This window comes from Citrus clementina, unplaced genomic scaffold (genome assembly GCF_000493195.1).
Source record: "Citrus clementina cultivar Clemenules unplaced genomic scaffold, Citrus_clementina_v1.0 scaffold_2, whole genome shotgun sequence".
In the NCBI taxonomy this organism is placed as follows: Eukaryota; Viridiplantae; Streptophyta; class Magnoliopsida; order Sapindales; family Rutaceae; genus Citrus; species Citrus x clementina.
Window position 1 is genome coordinate 27,330,872 of NW_006262688.1, and position 24,175 is coordinate 27,355,046.

Genomic DNA, 24,175 nt, shown 5'->3' on the forward strand with positions numbered 1-24,175 from the left:
ACAGAGACGATGAAGAAGCAAACCAGAAGCAATGGCAGTGAAAACGAGGATGAAGATGGGCTGACCCGATTACAAAGGGTTACAAATTTGGATAACCCGCAGCCTAAAGGGGCGGGCATCCCAAGGTCGTCAGAGGAAAGTTTTACAGAGTCAACGCAACTAACTGACATGGATACAGTACCTCAAAAACAGAGAAAAGAAGCGGGAAACAAAAATATAAATGAGAGGGAAGGAGAAATGAGAGGTGAGCAAATGGAAGAGTTAGAAAAGGAGGCGGGAGAAATGGGGCAGAGATCACATGTAAATGAGGCCCATTTCGCAATGAGCCCAATAGACACCCGTGTGGTGACAAACCTTGGAGAGGGGGAGAGGTTGAATAAAACAAAAGCTAAAACAACAAAGCGTAAGTGGAAAATTCAAGCGAGAACAACCGATAAAAGTGTTGCGAACGAAAATGGGCCAAAGATGGTAAAAAGGCTTAAAGGAGATGACAATGGGACGAGCCCAAATGGAAAGAGAAGGAAAATAGGCAAAGCAAACTACATTGACAGCCTCCCGTTAACTGCTCAGAGTATGCCAGAATGGGAGACAAAGCAAAGCAGAGAGGTAGAGATGATAGCAGTGGCAGCAGAAACAAGCTCGAAGGAATTAAGGGTGGTGGCTGGTGACCAGCCCCGCCCACAGCCATGAGGATCCTAAGCTGGAATGTTCGGGGTTTGGGGAATAACCGAGCATTCCGTGAAGTCTCAAAGATTCTCCAACTGCACAGGCCTCAAATTGTGTTTTTGTGTGAAACGAAGATGAGGACTGAACAGATGCGGGTGATAGGTAAGAAGTTAAATTTTGAGAGTTGTTTTGCCGTTAGTTGTAGAGGTAGGAGTGGGGGTTTAGCTCTATTATGGAATTCGGAAGTAGTTGTGGATATAAAGTCCTATAGCAGCCACCACATTGATGCAGTGATCCATTCCGAAAATGGTAGCTATTGGAGAGGTACCGGAATATATGGCCACCCTGAGGTGGAGCAAAAACAGCACACATGGACTTTATTGAAAAGATTGGCCAGATTAAGCTCTTTACCATGGCTTTGCTATGGAGATTTTAATGAAATTTTACGAATGAATGAGAAAACGGGGAAGAATGAGAGGCGTGTATCCAATGTAAATGACTTTAGAGAAGCTGTTAAATTATGTGGGTTGAGAGACACGGGGTTCAAAGGCCACCCTTTCACGTGGTCAAATAGAAGGTTCGGTCCGCAGTTAGTGGAAGAAAGACTAGACCGATTTCTTTACTGTAAAACCTGGGGGGGTATGTTTCACGAAGCAGCAGCAGAACATATTGTAAATTGGACCTCAGATCATAGTCCGATAGTGATGCAAGTTGAAGAAAAAGGAAGAAGCAGCAAGTTTCAGAGAAGAACGTTCACAAGAGTGCACTACGAGGATATGTGGAGCCCATACGAGAAGTGTCAAGAGATTGTAAAACATGAATGGGAGGAATGTAGAAGCTGGAATTGTGAAGATCCTATCTCCCAATTTAACAAGACAGCAAAGGACTCACTAGCAGAGCTTAAGTTGTGGAGTAGAGAAGAATTTGGAGGGAGGACAAAGAAGTTGGGGAAGTTGTTGGACGACCTAAAATCCTACAAGCAGAGCAGCAGCCATTATGCCAGTGGTGATGACATCAAGCGTTTAGAAAGGCAAATAGATGATTTACTTGTGGACGAAGAAATCTACTGGAGGCAGAGGTCGAGGGCTGTTTGGTTGCGAGAAGGAGATAAAAATACAAAGTTCTTCCATTCTAAAGCTACAACGAGGAAAAGGAAGAACAAAATTGGAGGAATTTTGGATGAAAACAGCAGATGGACTGAGGAACCAGCGGATATAGAGAGAATTTTCTGTGACTATTATGAAAATCTTTTCACGTCCAACAGACCATCCCCAAGCCAAATGGAAAATGCCCTTAAAGACATGCCTAGTAAAGTCACTGAGGAGATGAATGCCCAGCTAAATCAGCCCTATACAGAAGCAGACATCGCAGAAGCCTTGAGCCAAATGCATCCTACAAAAGCCCCTGGTCCAGATGGCCTTCCAACTGCTTTCTTCCAAAAGCATTGGAAATCGGTGAGTCAAGGCGTTACTACCACATGCTTGCAGGTCCTAAATAACAGAGGTAACCTTACTCCACTAAATCATACTTACATAGCTCAGATTCCGAAGGTTGAAAAACCTAAAAAAGTGGCAGATTTTCGACCAATTAGCCTATGTAATGTAATTTATCGGATAATAGCAAAAACTATTGCCAATAGGTTGAAATTGATTTTGAACGATGTAATCTCACCAGCTCAAAGTGCCTTTGTTCCAAATAGGCTCATAACCGATAACATAATTATTGGTTACGAATGCCTACATAAAATAAGGCTAAGTAGGGGGAAAAAACATGGGTTAGTGGCTCTGAAATTAGACATAAGCAAAGCGTATGACAGGGTGGAATGGGGTTTTCTGAAATGTACCTTAGAAAAATTGGGATTCTCGTATGATTTTGTTGAATTGATAATGCGATGTATAACTACCTCATCCTTTTCTGTGTTGATTAATGGGGTGGCTAAAGGGCTGTTTCAACCTAAAAGAGGGTTAAGGCAAGGATGCCCCTTGTCCCCATATCTGTTTATTCTATGTGCAGAGACTTTTACAAACCTTTTACAGTAAGCAGAATCTCAGCAGCTGATCCATGGAATAAAGTTCAGCAAAGAACTCTCCATTACTCATCTTTTGTTCGCTGACGATAGTTTGATTTTTACAAGAGCCACAAGGGACGATTGTACAAACTTAAAGAAGATTTTTGATTGTTACGCTGCAGCCTCTGGGCAAATCTTCAATTTCGAGAAGTTGTCCATGTTTTTCAGTGAGAGTACCAAGCCGGAGCAGATTTCCTCAATTACAACTATTTTCCAGCTTCAGGTGGTCTCCAGGCATGCGAAATACCTTGGGCTGCCCTCCATGGTGGGCAGAAACAAGACCAGCTTTTTTAAGGATATCAAGCTCAGAGTTTTTGGAAAGATTTCGAGCTGGCAAGCAAAGCTGTTCTCATGTGGGGGGAAGGAGGTGTTGATAAAAGCTGTAGCTCAAGCGGTGCCTGCATATGCTATGAGCGTGTTTAAGCTCCCCATAGGCCTTTGTGATGACATGCAAAAGGCCATTGCTAGTTTTTGGTGGGGAAGTAGCCGAGATCACAAGTCAATCCATTGGTCAAAATGGGATAATTTGTGTCAAGCAAAGAGTAGAGGTGGGCTGGGTTTTCGAAACTTGTCCAGTTTTAATCAGGCTCTAGTAGCTAAGCAGAGCTGGAGGATTATCCAAGAGCCGGAGTCACTGGTAGCAAGAGTTTTAAAGGCAAGATATTTTAAAAATTCAAGTTTGATGCAAGCTCGGATGGGCTCATATCCCTCCTTTATATGGAGGAGTATTTTATGGGGTCGAAAAGTAGTAGAAAAAGGGCTGCGATGGAGAATTGGAAATGGTGAGCAGCTGCTAGTGTATCAAAGTCAATGGATTCCCAGACCTGTAAATTTCCAGCCAATATCTCCCCCATCTTTGAGTCCAGACACAACTGTTGCAGAGCTGATCAGTGAGGAGCAAAGATGGAAAGAAGATGTAATTCGGCAACATTTTCTGAAAGAATATGCTGAACAAATTTTGAAAATCCCTTTGCCAAGGCAGCCAAAACCAGACCAAGTGTTGTGGCACTATGACAAGAAAGGTAATTATTCAGTTAAAAGTGGCTACCAAGTGGCTATGAAAATGAACTTTCCTGAGAAGCCAAGCTGCTCGAGTGAGAATGATAAGTCTTGGCGTGCCATTTGGTATCTTCAACTCCCGGAAAAAAGTTAAGATTTTCATGTGGAGGGCAGCAAATAATCTGTTGGCAACGGCAGGAAATCTTTGGAAGAGGACAATGGTGCAACTACCCTGGTGCCAGAGGTGTAAGCTAACAAAGGAGACTGTTTTCCACACACTATATGAATGTAAAGCTTCAAAGAAGATATGGAGGCTAACTCCTTTTGGTGAGGATATTGAATTTAGCAAAGTAAGAGATGTTCTAAGCTTGCTGCAGGGCTTGAATGGAAAAAGGAGAAAATCTGAGATGGAACTGATTGTTGTTGTGTGCTGGAGCATCTGGCACTCAAGGAACCTTTTCCTCTTCAAAAACAAAAAAGAAGACCCCCAGCTATCAGTTGCGGCAGCAGAAGCAATGGTGCAATCCTATAGCAGAATCCAAATGCCCCAAATGCAAGGTAACTCCCAGCAGAGCACTGCAAATCAGAAACAATGGAAACACCCACCAGAGGGTTGGTTCAAAGTTAATGTAGATGCAGCAGTAAGAGTGGAACAGCAAAGAACTGGAATGGGAATCGTTATAAGGAATTCAAGAGGAAAGGTTATGGCCGCAGCAATGAAGCCCTCAAAGTTTATTGGCAAAGTTGATTATGCAAAAGCTGAAGCTATCAGATTCGGGCTGGAGATAGCAGAAAATGTTAGATGCTTCCCACTAATTGTGGAATCTGACTCCCAGGAAGTAGTGGACTTAATCAATTCCAAGACAAGTTCAAGAGCTGAAATATTTTGGGTTGCTTCTGAAGTCCAAGATCGAATGAAGAGGCTAAACCAAGTGAAAGTTCAACATACCCCAAGAGGGTGCAATACATTAGCTCACTCTCTTGCAAGATTAGCATTAGAGCAAACTGATTTTGTTTTTTGGGTAGACAATATACCCTCAGAATTTTTGTATCTATTCACATAGTTGGATGAATGAAAGTAATACTTTCCCTCAAAAAAAAAAAAAAAAAAGAAACTAAAAACAAATATTTCACAATAAAATTGATGCAGACAATAACAATTATCTAATGTTTCAGATTTCTTGGACTTAAAACTAGTAGTTATTGACTTCTTCAATGTAGATAGTGTTGACCCGGACCCGACCCATTTAATAATCGTGTTAAATTCAATGACTCATACCCATTTATTGATGTCGTGTTCGTATCAGGTAATTAGGTCGTGTCAAATTTTACCAGCTCTACTTGGACCAACTAATAACCCACCAACTACTAGATGGACAGCCCCAATAGCATTTGTTGTTATTTATTAATAATATTTTTTTAATAAGCCGTTCTTTTCATATAAAATATGTAACTTTCCATTAACAACTCAGTATTGGAAGATTTTATATTTTATTAATCATGTAACTTTTCATTAACTTTCTTGGCGCACAAAATTTTTTGTTTGATGTATGAACCACAAACAGCATAACGGAGAATTTTTTCTACATCCAAAATATATAACATATATTTATTAAAACCGTTAAAAAAAACATACCTTGACAATGGAGATTCACCGAGCTATGCTTAAAGAACTCTAGCGCTAATGAAAAAGAGAACAAATAGAAACAATAGTTGAACGTGAATTACAAAGAGAACAAAAAAGGATTAGGTTTTATAATATAGGAAATATGTATATTTAATATGTATATTATTGGAATATAGTATTTATTTTATATTCAGACTTTTTCCATACAGATAAAAGTCACAAAACCTTACTTTTCTATTCATTTGTAAATATCTAAAAATTAGATATAGGTTGCATAAAGAAAATAAGCATTTTTTTAAAAAAAAATCTGAAATTAACAAATCTTCAGATTTTAGACGTTTAACAAACAAACTCTAAATTTTTCTGAATTTAGGTAAACTCTTATTGGAGAATGATAGTTATTTATGTCAATTAACACAACACAATACTCGATACAAATAATGCAAATGAATCACCAATAAAAATATGAAAATATTATCTGTTTACTACGAGCAAACAAATTTATTCAAACAGGAAAAATCAGGAAAAAAAAAAAGATATATAAATTCCTCTACGTCGCTAAAATTGTCTACATCAATGGGCCCGGTCCATCTTCTACGTGGGTCAGTCCAATTTTTTTTGTTAAATATGTCATGCAGAATCACTACTATTTATCCCCACGTACTTGTCTGCTAGGACTACAATGCTCAAGAAACCATAGAACCCGCAAAAAATCACGATTTTTTTTTTTAAAAAAAAAAAAAAACCATCTTCTTCTTGAGCATCCAAAATCAATGTATCCCTACATCATTCTTCAACAATTGATACAATCGAGGAAACACGTTGATGTTATTTCTACTGCCCTACAGCCGTGAATTTTAAATTAAATCAACATGTTATCTGTCTTTTGCGTCAATAAATCTTTTTTTTTTTTGTATTGTTTTATTTTGTTATTATCTTTCGGTATTTTAGATAGAGGCCCATAAAAATTTAAATTCAATGAATAATTCGAAAATTTGTGGCTCATTTCTACGCTTACAAAAATTTACAAATTTGGATGTCTTCTTTACGAGGACAAGTTATTATAAATGGCGTGTCATTTTATATGTGAGTGATGATTTGTTATAGTATTAACACAATGTGGAAATAGTACCGTTAATGCATATCAAAATTGAACCACACGGGGAGAATAAAATATTTATAATAACTTATCACAACAATATTCATACATCAATTTGATGGATGCTAGACTTATCATCACACTTAGGATAGGATAGATAATTTTGATATAATCTTCAAGGTTATGTGTTACAATTCTTTTTAAAATATCTTTGAATAATTTTCTCGCAAGTAAAAATCCCCTCACCAAAATAAATAAATAAGCAGAACTACCACGGCTTATAAAATTTTGAAATATGACTTTAGTTTGACTTTTTTTTGAATTGATTAAGCATTATATTATTGTATTACACAAATATTTACGATTGTTATTATAGTAGATCAATACACTGATATTTACAATCATATATATAACTAAAACTTATATTATTATATTTAATTATATGAAGTACATGCCCGGACAACTAACCCTCACTAAGGAGGAGTGCCTTTACTCTACTTGTATTCTGCAAGGGAGAAAGACTTTACAAATAATTTTCACATAATTAAGGGAGGTTTTGACTTGAACTTGCTTGACATGAATTCGTTTTTAGCTATTGCCCACAGAATAACTACAAACAACTTTACACGAAGAACATGGTAAAAGCTTGTTTAGTCCCTATATTATGAGGTTAGTATCCATTTAGTCCCTGTATTTTTAAAAACACCTCAAAACGTCACTGCTACTAAATATTGACACTTATGCCATTATTTTTTTTTATTTTTAACTTACTTTTACAATATTACATTTTTACAATAATGTTTCTTTTTGGATATTAATAAAAAATTAAATTATCAAATTAAACTTAAAAATAAAATAAAAACAAAAAAGGTATATATTAATTTTTGTGGAAGCTCACGTATGTCTAAAAAATTAATATCGTAAAAAATTACATTATCAATTTTTTTAGAAAAAGTAATATTTTAACTCAAGAGTGTGTTCTACAAAAATTAATATATATATTTTTATTTTATTTTATTTTTTGGTGTTAAAGTGGTAATTTATTTTTTTCTTTTTAATAATGTCTAAAAAAGTTATTATAATAGGGTTATTTTTTTCTTTTTAATAATGTCTAAAAAATTATTATAATAGGGCAATATTATAAAAATAAGTTAAAAGGAACAAAAGATAATGGCAAAAGTGTCAATAATTTAATGGTAGGGATGGTTTGAGGTATTTTTAAAAATATAGGGACTAAACGGGCACTAACTTCAAAATATAGGGACTAAACGAGCTTTTACCCCGAAGAACAATACAAAATACGACCTTCACTAATGTTTGTAAATAAAAAAAGAAAAAAGAATCCATCAACTTTCAACAAAGAATAAAGAAAAGAAAAAATAAATGCCTACAAACTCATTGTCACCACCACATTACGTCATCCCACCTTTCATTGTAGTGGGCTCGCAATGGCTTCTTCCTAAAAGCATTTTCCCACCATCCAAACAGCACATGAAAGTCTTACATAACATACGAATTGTGGGGCAATACTTAACATTTCTCCCTCGTGGGGTTAACGGTTTTCAGATTTTTTTTTTTGCAAATAGTTACAATCTACATATAAAAAATGTATTAAATACCCTATATGTATATATATAAATTACTGTAATTCGAAGATTTATAATTAAAAAAAGATTTACTTTTATTCTATATTTTTGTAATTTTGTAGAAAGGAGAAACAGCTACTAGGGCTCAAACTATCATTGGGATTTGGAGAGGCCCAATAGTTTTTTATTTTATTTTATTTTTTTATAAATAACCAACTAAAACAAAAACAAACAAACAATAAAATATGCCAAAAATTCCAGACATTGTCCGGAAATAAGACCGTTGAATCCAGCTGCGATGACCTGCCACATCAGCTCTGCAATTTTCCTCGTAGACCGTGAATTTAAGCCCTGCATCAAATGGGCCCACGGAACCAAAACACACACATCTCTAAAAGCTTTCACAAATTTTGCCTGATGCAGACTCACAAGTGTGCACTCTGTGGTAGGCCAGTCGGCCTCTCTTCTTACCATGCAGTAGCATGCCAATCTCAACCGTCCATTTTCTGACACACCAAATCCATTGATTAGATTCTACTCTTACCGAAAAAGTGCAGAACCCTCTCGACAAAACTACAATGGGGGCCCTGATGTTTTTGTTACATTCGACAAGGTCCTACAAGTCTCAACACTTGACACATAAATCCAATATTTTGGAATTACCACAAAATTCTACTATCTTTAGGTTCTTTTTGGAAAAATCCACGATAGCACTAGTCAAATTAACGATATTAGACAACTATTACTTCAAAAAACTGAAAAAATAAAAAATTAATATTCAATTAAATATTATAATTTATTAGTTATCTGCAACATATTAATTTTTTAGTATACAAAGATCAAAAGTTTATTTCTTACACTCTTGTGTTAGATTTGACTTTAAATATTTCTAATCTTTCCCACCAATGTATTACATCAGATTTTCTTGTTAAATTTTCAATTATGGATCTATGTGTTAATATCGTAAAACCTGTGAGAATTTTATGTACTTAATGCAAACACTAAGGACCTAATTGCATTTTGTTTAAACCCTGCCCCGCTTTCTTACCAGGCAAAAACTCATCTTTCTTTAACAACTAAACCAAACAGTTCACTAGTCCACTACATTACATGCTTCTTACATTCCTCAAAAGAAGCTAACTTTTCTCTCTCTCTCTCTCTCTCTCTCTCTCTCTCTCTCTCAAGTCTTTTTCATTGTTGGGTTTTTGGATTACTCTTGGTTTCTCTTTATTTGAGTCATTTTTCTTGGAGGTAGACTTGTTTCTGTTGTTAGTTTTTTGAAATATTGAAGTTTCAATGGCAGTAACGGTTCTTCTTCTTTTTCTCTTGGCTGTCTCTGCTGCTTCTGCTGATAAAGGTCGGTTTCATTCTGCCTAAACTTCTTTTCATCATTTCGCGTTCATGGGATTTGTTCTTTTATTTTATGGGTACTTATGTCATGCCTTGCAGACGTCGAGTTGTTCTTTGTTAACTTTCTTTTGTTCATCTTTCAAAAACTGGTTTTTATTATGATGGGCTTACTTGTTTTTTCTGCTGGTTCCTCACTGTGGGATTCTCTTGAATTAATGGCTCTCTTGAGAATGATAATAATGAAGTTGTTTTGTTAATCTACCCATAATGGGAGTTCATTCAGAAATTTATGTGCCATTCACTTAGATTTAACTCAATGACTTTGATGTCAAATAAGACGTGTGGATTTAGGAGCTTTCAATGAAACTATTAACGGAATTGTCATAGTATTTAATGATAGATTATATAGTCATTAATATGTTGGTTAAAAGAAGAAATAAAGTGGGTTTGGGTTTATTTCTCTCCTATGCTGGTCTCTCTGGTCATTTACTTTATTGTCATCATAATAGAAGGGATGCCTCTGCAGAAAAATCTTCCCTTTGAAACTTTCTGATCTCTTCTCTGCCAACTTTAATGGGAATCTCTACCATTTTGCGTCCCAGCTCATGTGACGGTCCTTTACCTGAACATAACTTAGTCAAAAATGTTGTAGGACCACAATGCCCTTAGCTTAGTATGCTTTTGGGTTAAGTATCAAATGAACTGTATCTATATAAATGTAATACAAGGCGTGTGATTGTCTTTTCACTGTTTAGGTATATAGCATGTTGTTGAGTAGGTCCACTGTACTATATGCACAAGCCCATCACCTTCCAAGCTGGTAAATACAGTAGATCTAAGTGGTAGAGTAAATCAGAATATCAGACAACCCAATTGTCAAATATATAATTTATATAAACAATGAGGATGATGATTCTGAAATATCAAAGGAAATATTTGCAATGACTAAATTTTATAATCAACACTAATGACCATATGCTTTTGTAGAAGAAGCCTTCAAAAAGGGCCAAATTAGGACTCTGCTTTTCATGTTGCGAGATGGATCACCTACCAGTCATTTTGGTATTTAGTGTAAGATTTAGTTTCTCTCTTATACTCAGATGGATGTAGAAGATGACAATGACCCAAAAATGACTTTAATCTGTCATCAATGAACACTGGGGAGAGCAATTGTTGAGTTGAGACTTAGTGCCAAACCTTGAATTCAATATTTTCTAAGTTCTATTGCTAGCAACTCCCATGTCTGGGGCATGGAAGTTGCATTCATTTCATTTTGTGTAAGGTTGTAAGAACCATATACGCTCCGGCTGTCAAAATCTCCGTGCCCGCTTTTTGTCATATATTTCAATACTTGTAGTCTCAGACAAGAGGTTAAACTACCTATATATTGCCCTTATCATGTTCATTTTCAAGAATTTATTACTATCTCATTAGTACTTACACACATTCGTGGTATTTATAGTACAATCTAGATCAAAATCATCAAATGCAGATTTCTTGTGCTGTGTGAATGATTTAGCATTAAATAAATGAACTGGTATTTTAGTTCTTTAAACTAGCTGCAGGACTTTTTCCAGATAAGGATGCTTATGGGTGATAACCAAAAGCATATTGCAGCACAGGCACACTGCTACACATGCCCTTGCTGCCAATGCATCTTGCTTATCAGAGCATCATGTCATGCTCTTTCCCTATGCTTGTTCTAGGGCTTCTGTTAAGATGCTTCGTACAAGGGCAAATCAACTTGCGTGTCCAATGCCTCTGAGTTTAATTGAAAGAGAGATAATGCCAAGAAAAAGCGTAATGCTCATTCCCTCTGATTGTTCGAGGCCTTATGTTAAGATGCTTCATACCAGGCCCAAGTCGAATTGCATTTTTGGTGTTTCTGAGATTATGGAAATACAAAAGATGCTCGTCTTGTGCATGATTGCACCTGCAACTTATTCAGCTGTGTGCTGAATGCTTATCCCTTATCAACTTTATTGTTCAGCTCTAGCTTGAGCATCTCTTTGTAGATTTCTGAGGAGGAGAAGTGTATGGTGGTCATCAATACTGTAATTCTCCAAGATGGAATGTGGAATATGAACTTTTCCTAACCTGCTCTGTTGGGTAACTTCTTGCAGATGCCTTCATTGGTGTGAACATTGGCACAGACCTCTCAGACATGCCAAGCCCAACTCAGGTGGTTGCCCTTCTCAAGGCTCAAAATATCAGGCATATCAGGCTCTATGATGCCGATCGAGCCATGCTCCTTGCACTTGCCAACACTGGGATCCAAGTGACCATTTCTGTTCCCAATGATCAGCTCCTTGGCATTGGTCAGTCCAATGCCACAGCAGCCAACTGGGTTGCTCGGAATGTTGCTGCTCATGTCCCCACCACCAACATCACTGCCATTGCTGTTGGATCTGAAGTCCTAACTGTTCTCCCAAATGCTGGTCCAGTCCTAGTCTCTGCCCTCAAGTTTATCCATTCTGCTCTCGTTGCTGCTAATCTTGATGATCAGATAAAAGTCTCTACCCCACATTCTTCTTCCATCATCCTTGACTCATTTCCTCCTTCTCAAGCTTTCTTTAACCGTTCCTGGGATCCAGTCATGGTTCCTTTGCTGAAATTTCTGCAGTCCACGGGTTCCTATCTTATGCTGAACGTTTATCCATATTATGATTACATGCAATCCAATGGGGTGATTCCATTGGACTATGCACTTTTCCGTCCTCTCCCACCTAATAAGGAAGCTGTGGATGCCAACACGCTCCTACATTATACTAATGTCTTCGATGCTATTGTTGATGCAGCATATTTCGCAATGTCCGATCTAAATTTCACCAATATTCCCCTTGTAGTCCTGGAGTCTGGCTGGCCCTCAAAGGGTGACTCATCTGAATCTGATGCAACAATTGATAATGCCAACACTTACAACAGTAACTTAATCAGACACGTGCTTAACAACACAGGAACTCCTAAACACCCAGGGATTGCAGTTAGTACTTATATTTATGAGCTTTACAATGAGGATCTGAGACCAGGGTCTGTCTCTGAAAAGAACTGGGGGCTATTTAATGCCAATGGAGTACCGGTTTATACCTTACACTTGACCGGGGCTGGAACTGTTTTGGCGAATGATACGACAAATCAAACCTTCTGTGTTGCCAAGGATGGTGCTGATAAAAAGATGCTACAGGCTGCTCTGGATTGGGCTTGTGGTCCAGGAAAAGTTGATTGCTCAGCCTTGCTGCAGGGTCAGCCATGTTATGAGCCAGATAATGTGATTTCACATTCAACATATGCTTTCAATGCATATTATCAACAGATGGCTAAAGCTCCTGGGACCTGTGATTTCAAGGGGGTTGCTACAATTACTACCACTGACCCAAGTACGTGACTTTCATTATGTTTATAAACATGAAGGATATTGTGAAAATAGATTAATTGGTGGGCATTAATGGGCGCCAACTATGATGGCAAAGAATATGAAGTGGACTTTCTTCATGCTCTATTGACATAGATGAACAATTATTTATTTATTTATTTATTTTGCCTTGACAGTTTTAAAGTTGCTAACATTGTTTCGTTGCTGCAGGTCATGGTTCTTGTATATTTCCAGGAAGGTATGCATTGAAGCTTTAATATGTTTATATTGTGCAGTATTATCTTCTCTTGTACTCCTTTCTGAAGTTTGTTTTACACATTGTTTCGTGAGTGTAGCCATGGAAGAAATGGCACCATTACAAATGGAACATCACTGGCTCCTTCCTCAAATACTACAACTTCTGGCTGCTCTCCAAAATATGTCTACGGTGGTGATCTTGTCACAAGCTCTGTGATTTTCAGCGTTGCACTCATGACTGCAGTTTTTTTGTAGAAAGATTTGTCTTTCTTGGAATTTGTTCCGGCAGTGGGATCTTTGAGAAATATCCATTCTCGTTTCTGTCAGAAAACACTGAGTACACCCAATTTTGGTCCTCCCGAAGAGATGTGGGGTGTCAAAGTTAATTGAACATATGGCAGGCTAATTTCTATGATAAGTTCATTCGATTTTGTACAAACAGAACAAAGGATTTCTTCAGGAATCGTTATTGTAACTACCTTGTTAGGATGAATTCGGTTGTATTCTTTATAGTGGAATTCTGAAGTGTGCATTTTAACCAGTAGCATGATGTTTCTCTTGATTACAAAAATGTTGGCCGAGTTGCTGCTCTCTTTTTTCATTATTTTTTTAAAACAAAAATATTGAGATGCTGAAAATTGCAGGTCTAACTTTGAACAACTTGCAGGTTTGAAATTGCTGTTTACTCTACAAAGAAACTAGTATGTTCTACACTTCATCATTCAGTATCTTTATATGAATGTACAATAAATACAAAACTGTGTTGATCTAAACTAAGATTCCTCTAATTTAAAAATTCTTCAGAGTAACATTTCTGGTTCTGGTACTGGCAAATGTCACAAATAAATCCAGAGGAGCATGAAGAGTTACTTCCCAGATTGGCATGCTGCCTACAATATGGCTTGTTACACAGATTGCATTTGGGAAGTTGAAGCCAACAATCTGAGCACAACATATCATTGCAAACAGCATCTTCCATCTCTTCAGGCTGGATGCATCCACCACACTCTGCACACCTTGGAATGCAATGGTAGCATCCCCTGCAGCAACGAGCCGGCGGCTTTCCCTTGCACAGCTGCTTCGAGCAGTCAAAAACCATTCTTACTTCACTGCAGCTCGGACATATTTCAACGTCGATGCTATGGTCATTTTCTCTGTTTACAAGTACCGGGTAGTGTCTGGCTTTATGATACAGAATAGGCTGCCGCTTTTGTTCATTTTGTCGAGATGAGTTCAATTTCAAATGGGAGTGAAGTGTCCTGAGGTGTTCTTTTGTAATGTTGTAGACGCCACTAATGTGCAAGATTTCCAGCGTGTGGTCGTTTTCGGATAGTTTCTCCACAGCTTCAATGACTCCCTGAGGGGATAAGCCTGTGCATCCTGGTATATAGAGCTGAATAAAAAATGCAAGAAAACAAGTTACCTTTCAGAAAGCAAAAGCACATTTCTGGTTGTGTAGAGAAAATATTCGTTTCGTCCGTGGAAGTATGCTGACGGCACAGGGCTTACCAGCATTAAGATTTAACATATTTTCATTTTTCAAGAGCTAAAAATTGAAAAAAAAAATTAAAATTCATGATCAGTTCATGGCCTTAGATAATCATATTTATATTTTAAGCAAGATTAGATGAACATTCTTCCTTCCAAATAAGAACAAATACCCACCAAGAAATCTTATGAATGCAGTCAAGTTGAGCAAGAAAATAAAGAAAAAAATCACATAAAAATGGTGAAACACATACCTTTTTGATAAATGGATTTTTCTCAATGACTCGTTGAAGCCCAGCATTTGTAATTCTGACACAGTTAATCAGAGCCAGAGTTGTCAGTCTTCCATTGGCTTTTGAAGTAATTTTCATTAGAATTTCATCAGACAACCGTCTGTTCAAAGGCCTATCAACAATGATATTAAGCCATGGCAGGATATCTTTATTCACTGCATCTCTCAGTGACAAGCAAACTACACTCATAGCAAGAAGCTCAAATAGAGGAAGATAAGCCAGTGCAAGAAACAAAGCCTCATGTGGTGGCCTCGGTTCTTCTTCATTAATGGAATCGACACTGGAAAAAGAAGATGAAGGACGAATTGACATCATTTTCATGGATGTTTCCATGGCTTCCTGTTCATTATACTCTACATTAGCCGTCTCCATCTCTTCTTTGGATCCCGTAAGCAGGATTTGAAGCTACTCTTCAGGATAAGATTGTTTTGTTTAGATAATCAAAAAGTGTTGGGTCCATCCCAAGTGAAATTTTACAAACGTGGCTGTATATCAAGAAGGGCAAGTGGAGGCGGCAGCAAGTTTCACTAGGCGAATAGAAATTTCAACCTTTGATTGGACGATCGGAAAATAAAATTAATTTTGATTGCTCTTAAATTTTGAGAGTAAGTTCTAGATATGATTCTCTATAATTTTATTGGTCTTAATTTTTATTTTATCATTTCGTTAGCTGTTATTATTGGAAAAATAGTTATTAGACTATTATTATGAGTTAAAAATATTGAGATTTTTGATATTGTTAGCATCTAATGTTATCTAAAAAAATTTATACTGTAATCTCATTATATTGGGAAAGAGACTCACACAAGTAACTGTAAATTAAGCGGAATCAAAACTCTTTTACTTTTGTGTGATCAAAATAGAATGTGTACAAATAAATATGCATAAAAATTAACCAACAAAATCTAAAGCAAAAACAGATAATAAGAGATACAAATTTTACGTGAAAAATTTAAAACAGGAAAAACTATGAGACTATAGTCCGATATAATCTTTCACTATATTAATGAGATTACAACACAAATTCCTCTCTAAATAATACTAAAGGCTAACAACATTAAGAATTTCAATACTCTTAACTTATAGTAATAGATTAATATTTGTCTTTCAAATAAGTAGGTATCTCAAATAACAGTCAATAAGAATATAAAATAAAAATCAAGACCTAGAATGCAATGCTAGGAATTTACCTTCAAAATTTAGAAAAAAATCAGAGTTGATTTCTTCTTTCAATCGTCCAATCAAAGATTAAAATTTCTATTTTCAAAACCAAGAATTCCCTTTGTCTCTCTCTCTCCCTTTCTCTTGTCCTTTTGCGATAGTAAAACTTGCTGCCGCCTCCACTTGGTCTTCTTTATATATAGTTTTCCAAAACCTAATTTTATTGTAAAATTTCACTTAGCTCCTCAATATTTCTTTAATTATTTAAATACTCAAATTAATGAAATTTGGGCTTGCGCCACTCAAATGAGATGGACCTAACACATTAATATAGTAGAAAATTATATCAAACTACAGTCCCGTGATTTTTCCTATTTTGGGTTTTTCACGTAAAATCGATGTCTCTTGTGGCTGATTTATAACTTTGGATTGTGTTGGTTTATTTTCTACTTATTTACTTGTGGTACACATCCTATTTTAATCACACAAAAAGGGAAAGAGTTTTGTTTCTGATTAATTTACAGCTGCTTGCGTGAGTTCCCTTCCCAACAGAGTGGTATCAGAGCTTCGGTTGTGTTTTTTTTCATTACTTGTGTGGTTGAGATGGAGGAGTCCCCAACATGCATGATTAAATTAAAATCATGAAATTATGGTATTTGGAAGTCTAGGATGGAAGATTTGATGTACATAAAAGACTTACATGAACCATTTGAAGGCGAAAAAGCTAGACTCGTCGATTTAGATGATAAGAGATGAGCTCATTAAACTAAAAGGCTGTGAGTACTATTAGGTCATGGATTGATCAAAGTGTGTACCACCATGTAGCAAAGAAATCGAAGGCTGATGTTCTTTGGAGGAAATTGAAAACAATTTATGAGCAGCCGATAGTACATAATAAAGTCAATTTAATGAAAAGGTTTATTAACTTGAAATACAAGGAGGGGCGCAATATAACTAAACACACTGGCGAATTTCAGGGATTGGTTGATCTGTTGACTACTATAAAAATTATTTTAGATGATGAGTTACAAATATTGTTGTTGCTTAGTTCTTTGCATGACAGTTGGAAGACATTAGTGGTGTTAGTGAATAATTCAGCACCGAACGAGAAATTAACCTTGGATATAACTAAAGATAGGCTGTAGAATAAAGAATCTAGAAGAAAGAGTGTTGAAGCAGTTCTCTCTGAGTCAGATACACTTGTTTTAGAAAAAGCAAGAAAGGTGGGGGAGAAGCCAAAATAGAAATTATTGCCAACAGAACAATGATAACTCTAGAGGAAGATCTAAATCCTAGAGGAAAAACATGAAGTGCTTTCATTATCAGATAATGGGTTGCGTTAAAAATGAGTGTAGATTGTGGAAAATAGAATAGACGAAATAAAAAATTAATGCTTAGAAAAATGATAAAGAGAACATTAGAGCCATAGTTGATGGTGATATGGATATTGTTTACGATGAGAGCTTTATAAATCTCACTTGCCATACCAGTGATTGAGTGACTGATTCGAGTATTTTGTTTCATGTTACTACACATCATGATTACTTTACATCCTATGGTAATAGTGATTATGACCATATTCGGATGGGAAATGAGGGGGCATCCAAGATTGTGGGAATAAGAGATATTTGCTTAGTGACCAGCATTGGCTGCAAGTTGTTACTTAAAGATGTCAACACATACTAGATATTCGCTTTAATTTGATCTCTACAAGCAAACTTGATGATAATGGTTATATTAACCAATTTGGTAAAGGAAAATAAAAGCTCACCAAAGGTTCCATAGTGTTAGTTAAGGAGAAGAAAGTAAACACTCTATATGATAGAAGCCAAGATTTAAAAAAAAAAAGATAGAAGCAAAAGATTCTAACATTGAGACATGGGATCAAAGGTTTAGTCACATTAGTGAGAAAGGGTTAGAAACTCTTACCAAAAAAAGATTTCTACTCAATTTCGCAGGTATGTTTCTCAAGACTTGCGTTCATTACTTAGCTGAAAAAACACATAGAGTAGTTTTTAAAAGCTTTTCTCCATCTAGAAAGTTGTAAATCCTTGATTTGTTTCACATTAATATTTGCATGATGCAAAGTAGATCAATAGGAAGTACACTTTATTTTGTGACTTTTATTGATAACTGTTCTAAAAAAGTGTAGGCTTTTACTTTGAAATCTAAAAATTAGCTGCTTGATACATTTAAGTTCTTCTATACTTATGTTAAGAAAATGACATGAAGAAAATTAAAATGTGTCAGGGTAAATAATGGTGGTGAGTACAGATGACCATTTGAGTAATATTGTAAATCTCATGAAATAAAACTTGAGAAGACTATACCCAAAAAAAGATTTCTACCCAATTTCGCAGGTATGTTCCTCAAGACTTGCGTTCATTACTTAGCTGAAAAGATACATAGAGTAGTTTTTAAAAGCTTTTCTCCGTCTAGAAAGTTGTAAATCCTTGATTTGTTTCACATTAATATTTGCATGATGCAAAGTAGATCAATAGGAAGTACACTTTATTTTGTGACTTTTATTGATAACTGTTCTAAAAAAGTGTAGGCTTTTGCTTTGAAATCTAAAAATTAGCTGCTTGATATATTTAAGTTCTTCTATACTTATGTTAAGAAAATGACATGAAGAAAATTAAAATGTGTCAGGGCAAATAATGGTGGTGAGTACAGAGGACCATTTGAGTAATATTGTAAATCTCATGAAATAAAACTTGAGAAGACTATACCAAAAAAACCCTCAACAAAATAATGTTGCAGAAATGATTAGGGGTGGGCATCAACCCGCCCAACCCGTGAACCCGACCCAACCCGTGTGATATTTTGCGGGTTGGGTTGGGTTAAAAATTTTTAACCCAACCCAACCCGTCAACCCGTATATCCATATATAAATTTTGATATTTTATATAAAAATTAAAAAAATATAAATATGAAAACTTTGAAATGTTAGATTTGTTCTAAGGAATTTAATATTTGTATTTTTTTAGTTTATCTAATTAATTAATTTATTTTTGTTCACTAATTAGTTAGACTATAACAATAGATTTTTTTCAAAAAACCAATCCAATCAACTTAACTCAACCGGTCAACCCATATGTGTGTAAAAATTATTATATAAATTTTGATATTTCATATAAAAGTTAAAAAATATAAATATAAAAATTCTGAAATGTTGGATTTGTTCTAAAGATTTTAACATTTGTATTTTTTAATTTTTAATTAATTAATTTATTTTTATTCACTATTTAATTAAACTATAAAAATAAATTTTTTTAAAAGTCCAACCCAACCCGACCCAACCCGCAGCTTTGCGAGTTGGGTCGGGTTGGGTTGAGATATGTAATGGGTTGGGTTGGGTTGAAATTTTTCAACTCGCTCTACATGCGGGTTGGGTCAGGTTGATATTCAACCCGACCCAACCCGACCTGTGCCCACCCCTAGAAATGATGAATAGAACAATTAAAGAGAGAGCGGTCAGGTGTATACTTTTTGATGCCAAGCTTTCTAAATCTTTCTAGACAGAGGCTATGCGTACTATAATTGACATGATTAACATTTCTCTTTTAACTCCATTAGATGGCGATGTACCTGAAAGAATTTGGACTGAGAAAGATGTTTCTTATAAACAATTGTGAGTATTTAGTTGCAGAGCATATGTTCACATTCTTAAGGATGAAAGATCGAAACTTGATGATAAAGCTAAGGAATGCATTTTCTTAAGCTATGGGCATGAAAAATTTATGTATAGATTATGGGATCCAGTGGCAAGAAAACTAATCAGAAGTAAAGATGTTGTGTTTCTAGAAGATCAGATAGTTGGCAATGCAGAAAAGAGTGATGAGTCTCAATTATCTCCAAAGATTCCTATTATTCCAACTTCAGTTTCTCCATCTGTAGTTCATGATGATCATAGGGGAGTTGAAGATGATAATAATGATGGTCCAACAGAACCAGTTGAGCAAGCACCTCATAACCACCTGCACCACTAATTGAGCCATAATTAATAAGACCAATTAGATAACGACGACCTTCCACTAGATATCCTTCATATGAATATGTGATGTTTACTGATGGAGGAGAGCCATAATATTTTAAAGAAGCCATGTCTTACCAATATAAAAAGAAGCCATGTCTTACCAATATAAAAGTGAGTGGGCTAAAACTATGCAAGAGGAAATGAAATCCTTGAATGATAACCACACTTATGACTTAGTAAAGTTGCCTAAGGAAAATAGGGCACTGAAGAACAAATGAGTCTACAAGTTGAAGATTGAAAAAAATCACTACAGCGGTATAAGACTAAATTGGTTATGAAGGGCTTCGATTAAAAGAAATGTGTTGATTTTGAAGAAATATTTTCTTCTATAGTGAAGATGTCTTCTATTCAAGTTGTTATAGGATTAGTAGTTAGCTTGAACTTGGAGATTAAACAGCTTGATGTAAAGACAACTTTCTTACACGGTGACTTAAAGGAGGAAATATATGTGGAGCAACCTGAATGGTTTATTGCCAAAAGAAAAAAAAAACTTGTGTGCAAGTTGAAGAAAATTTTGTATGGGTTTAAACAAGTACCAAGACAATGGTACAAGAAGTTTGATTTTTTAATGGAGAATCATGATTTTAGTAAGACTATGTGCGACCATTATATTTTTGTGAGGAAGTTTGGTGATAATGATTTTATCATTCTTTTGATTTATGTGGATGACATGTTGATTATTTGTCAGGATCTTGGTAAGATTGATAATCTGAAGAAAGTGCTTAGTAAGTTTTTTTCAATGAAGAACTTGGGACCGACGAAACAGATTTTGGGCATGAAGATTTCCCGCGATATAAAATTTGTGAAGTTATGATTATCTCAAGAAGTATATGTTGAAAGGGTTTTTGAATGATTTAACATGAGTAAGGCAAAATCTGTTGGTTCTCCACTTATAAACCATTTCAAGCTTAGTTTCAAGCATTATCCTACAAGCAAGAAAGAAAAGTAAGAGATGAAATGAGCTCTTTATGCTTCAGCAATTGGTTATTTGATGTACGTCATGATTTGTACAAGACCAGATATTACTCATGCAGTTGGTGCAATCAACCAATTTCTCTCCAATCTGGGCAAAGAGCATTGGACAACGGTGAAGTGGATTCTCAGATATCTCAGAGTCACTTCCAATACATGTTTATGTTTTGGTGGTGACAAATCTATGTTACAAGTGTACATGAATGCAGATATGGGAGGAGATGTTGATTCTAGAAAATCCCTATAAGGATATTTGATCACCTTTGGAGGGGAGCATCCTTATGACAATCTAGACTTCAACAATGTGTTGCATTGTCTACCACTGAAGCAAAATATAATGCAATCACTAAAGGTTGCAAAGAAACCTTGTGGGTGAAGAATTTCCTACAAGAGTTGGGTGTGAAGTAAGATAGCTATGTTGTATACTATGACAATTAGAGTGCCATTCACTTGGCAAAGAATTCGACATACCATTCAAAATTCAAGTACTTTGATGTGAGGTATCATTGGATATGAGACGTGCTTGAGAAGAAACAGTTGCAGCTTGAAAAGATTCACATAATAGAGAATGTGTCAGATGATGACAAAGTCATTACCCAAGAAGAAGTTGAAAAGTTGTATACAGAGATCGGGCTTGGTGGTGCCCCCATATGATCTGGAGGGGGAGATTTGTTGAATTCATCTCATTTGGGTGGCCTAAGCCCAAATTTCATTAATTTGAGTATTTAAATAATTAAAGAAAGATTGAGGGGTTAAGTGAAATTTTATAATAAAATTAGGTTTTAGAAAACATGGTTGGATCTAAAGAAGAGAAAGCGGAGGTGGCAGCAAGTTTCACTATCGCAAAAGGACGGGAGAGAGGGAGAGAAAGACAGTGGGAATTCTTAGTTTTGAGAATAAGAATTTCAATCTTTAATTGAAAGATCAGAATGTGAAATTAATTCTGATTTCTCCTAAATTTTGAGGGTAAATTTCTGACATCGCCTTCTACAATCTTACTAGTCTTAACTTTTATTTTATCTTCTCGTTGATTGTTATTTGAGATACTCACCTATTAGAGAGATAATTATTATACTGTTACTGTGAGCTAAAAATATTGAGATTCTTGATGTTATTAGCCTCTAATATTATTTAGAGAAAAATTTGTGTTGTAATATCATTAATATAGTGAAAGATTATATCAGATTATGGTCCTGTAATTTTTTCCGCTTTGGATTTTTCACGTAAATTTTTTATCTCTTATAGTTGATTCGCTGCTCTGGATTATGTTGGTTTATTTTCTACTTATTTATTTGTAGTACACAACCTATTTTAATCACTAAAAGAGAAAAAAAAATTATTTTCGTTTAATTTGTAGCTGTTTGTGTCAGTCTCTTTCTCAACAAAAAGAAACAAAATATGCAGGGAAGATTTATGGGGTGATCGATGTATGTTTAGGGGATTTGAACCGCGAGGGTTTTGCTTGGTTGAGACAGAGCAAAGAGCACAACAGATTTATTGGACTCTAAATTGTCCACGTGGGCGGTCTAAAGCAATTATAATTTTCTTGCTGTAGAAGAAAATGGGCAAAATAGTTCTTTTAATTAAAAAATCAAAATTATATGCTTTGACTTGTAACAGCGATGTAAAGATTCAAATTTTATAATCTAGACTATGAGGTAACTTGGGTTCTGAAGTCACGGCCATCCCATAAATGTATATTCATGAACTTTTTTAGGCTTTAAAACAATGAAATTTGACCAAGATATTACAAAATTCGTGAACAAAGGCAACAAATTTTGTTTCTTATCGCGAATTTTAGCATGACATGGTATAAAAGCCTACTACATGCACATGGAGTTTCTAGAATCTTTTGCGTAACGTTTTGACAGCATTGAACAAGTTTTTCATCATCAAAACGTATTTTTAGAGCAAACAGTTTTTGGAATGTCGTAAAGAAGACTGCAGAAGGACCAGAAGGTTCCAAAGTTTAAAGTTGGACTAGCAAGTTTTATCCTATAGGGTCCTCAGTGTTTGAAAATAAAATATTAGAAACAAAACCGTGACGACCATAAAAACAGGATGAAAATGGCATGCCAGTTCCACCCAAAATCTTCTTTGCGAAGGGACGGTTTAAAATGGCCGCGCCAGCACTTGTGTCTGCATCAAAATTTTCACCAGGTAGGCCATAAAAAAGATCATGCAATGTATCAGAAGAAAAAGAAGAGAAGTAAACTCATCAACATAACATGAAAAACTAAAAAATAGTGAACACAGGAACTTGATAAATGTTGCCGTCTCCAATTTTACATTTAATGACATAGACACGTGCAAAACTCAAACTCCTCAAATCCTTCAATGGTCTAAAGGCTCAACAGCCGTCTTAAAGAGGAGGATATAAACCTTGTCAATTGAAAAATACAAGAAGCCTCCAAGGGAATGCGTGACATAGGATCCGAAGCTAGTTCCTACAATGCAGTGCCAAGCCGGACCATATGAAGAGTCAAATTCCTGCAATTGAACAAAAATGCATCATGTACTGTCCATGTATAAAGCACGATAAAAAGAAAATAATCATTCTGAATAATGTTAGAGAAGGACATTTCTGCATAGGAGGCAATATCTTTATTGCCTAATTTTATTTGTCAAAAGCTAAAACTGATAAATGAGACAAGCTCTGCTTCATCCGGCAGGTGTTTTCAGCAGTCACCTGAGCATGGGGTGAAGAAGAGTAAACAATTCTTGTCTCTGTCTGTCTCCAAGTTTTGATCAAGTTCTAATTTACGTCAGTACAATATCAGCTGCAATTCCAACCTATTGAGCATATAACATAACAAGCAACATTGTATGAACCTAGCAAAGTTAGATGTGGAGAAGTCCAAAGATAATTGTCCAGAATCAAAATTTCCATCACTTGAAGCACCACTGTCGTAAAGGTAATGGTAATGGTTCCTACCCATATTCATAAATGTCGTCTAGAGCTCTGAAGCAAAATTAACTCAGGTTTCACAAAGATGCTAATGGATGCAACCATCTGCTCTTATTGCACCCAACACTATCAGCACAAAATTATGTCAATAAGAAATAAACTCTTAACTTTATGGCAAAGCCTAATAGCCTATAGGTGAGGATAAAACATATCAAATTCCAAAATTTTGTCTTCAGCTATAAATCGTGCCAAATTTACTAGCAAAGGAAGCAATTTATGCCAATCCCATAAAAGATTTCATATAAAAAC

General features: G+C 35.6%; 4 protein-coding genes across 7 annotated transcripts in view; 2 read left to right on the forward strand and 2 right to left on the reverse strand.

Annotated features, from left to right (window-relative positions):
- Positions 1–3,951: 3,951 nt before the first annotated feature.
- Positions 3,952–4,797, forward strand: LOC112101027. The gene has a single exon (XM_024190923.1). It carries the CDS (start codon positions 3,952–3,954, stop codon positions 4,795–4,797), a length of 846 nt encoding a protein of 281 aa, XP_024046691.1.
- A 4,418-nt stretch (positions 4,798–9,215) lies between these two features.
- On the forward strand, positions 9,216–13,542 carry LOC18052672 (glucan endo-1,3-beta-glucosidase 3). Of its 3 annotated transcripts, none has more exons than XM_006448128.2 (4): positions 9,216–9,402; positions 11,519–12,772; positions 12,979–13,006; positions 13,104–13,542. In XM_006448128.2, exons 1-4 carry the CDS (start codon positions 9,342–9,344, stop codon positions 13,258–13,260), a joined length of 1,500 nt encoding a protein of 499 aa, XP_006448191.1. In that variant the 5' UTR covers positions 9,216–9,341; the 3' UTR covers positions 13,261–13,542. The 3 variants fall into 3 exon arrangements, with proteins under 3 accessions (XP_006448191.1, XP_024047306.1, XP_024047307.1); XM_024191538.1 differs by lacking the exon at positions 9,216–9,402 and adding an exon at positions 11,102–11,429; XM_024191539.1 differs by lacking the exon at positions 9,216–9,402 and adding an exon at positions 11,183–11,195.
- Positions 13,543–13,696: 154 nt separating this feature from the next.
- LOC18052673 (F-box protein SKIP28) lies at positions 13,697–15,365 on the reverse strand. Its single transcript, XM_006448129.2, has 2 exons — positions 14,748–15,365; positions 13,697–14,398 (listed from the first exon to the last, which is right to left on the reverse strand). The coding sequence occupies exons 1-2, from the start codon at positions 15,156–15,158 to the stop codon at positions 13,790–13,792; spliced, it is 1,020 nt and encodes a 339-aa protein (XP_006448192.1). The 5' UTR covers positions 15,159–15,365; the 3' UTR covers positions 13,697–13,789.
- Positions 15,366–23,191: 7,826 nt separating this feature from the next.
- The window catches only part of LOC18052674 (dynein light chain LC6, flagellar outer arm), a 2,256-nt gene continuing 1,272 nt past the window's right edge, over positions 23,192–24,175 (reverse strand). Inside the window, exons 2-3 of one of the 2 annotated variants that reach the window (XR_002907191.1) lie at positions 23,648–23,751; positions 23,367–23,448 (exon numbers count right to left, since the gene is read on the reverse strand). Coding sequence is in view for 1 of the 2 variants with exons in the window: in XM_006448130.2 (XP_006448193.2) it covers positions 23,293–23,448 (156 nt within the window). In the remaining variant the exon portion in view is untranslated. Of the gene's footprint in view, positions 23,449–23,647; positions 23,752–24,175 lie in introns of both variants that reach the window. The other variant, XM_006448130.2, reaches the window with a different exon arrangement.

Bases quoted from the DNA above. Each gene is read 5' to 3' on its own strand.
- LOC18052672 (XM_006448128.2), top strand. From the start codon at position 9,342: ATGGCAGTAACGGTTCTTCTTCTTTTTCTCTTGGCTGTCTCTGCTGCT. The intron at 9,403-11,518 runs GTCGGTTTCATT...AACTTCTTGCAG, and splicing joins TGCTGCTTCTGCTGATAAAG to ATGCCTTCATTGGTGTGAAC. The intron at 13,007-13,103 runs GTATGCATTGAA...TCGTGAGTGTAG, and splicing joins TCTTGTATATTTCCAGGAAG to CCATGGAAGAAATGGCACCA.
- LOC18052673 (XM_006448129.2), bottom strand. From the start codon at position 15,158: ATGGAGACGGCTAATGTAGAGTATAATGAACAGGAAGCCATGGAAACA. The intron at 14,399-14,747 runs GTATGTGTTTCA...TTTTTTATTCAG, and splicing joins AAAATCCATTTATCAAAAAG to CTCTATATACCAGGATGCAC.
- LOC112101027 (XM_024190923.1), top strand. From the start codon at position 3,952: ATGGTGCAACTACCCTGGTGCCAGAGGTGTAAGCTAACAAAGGAGACT.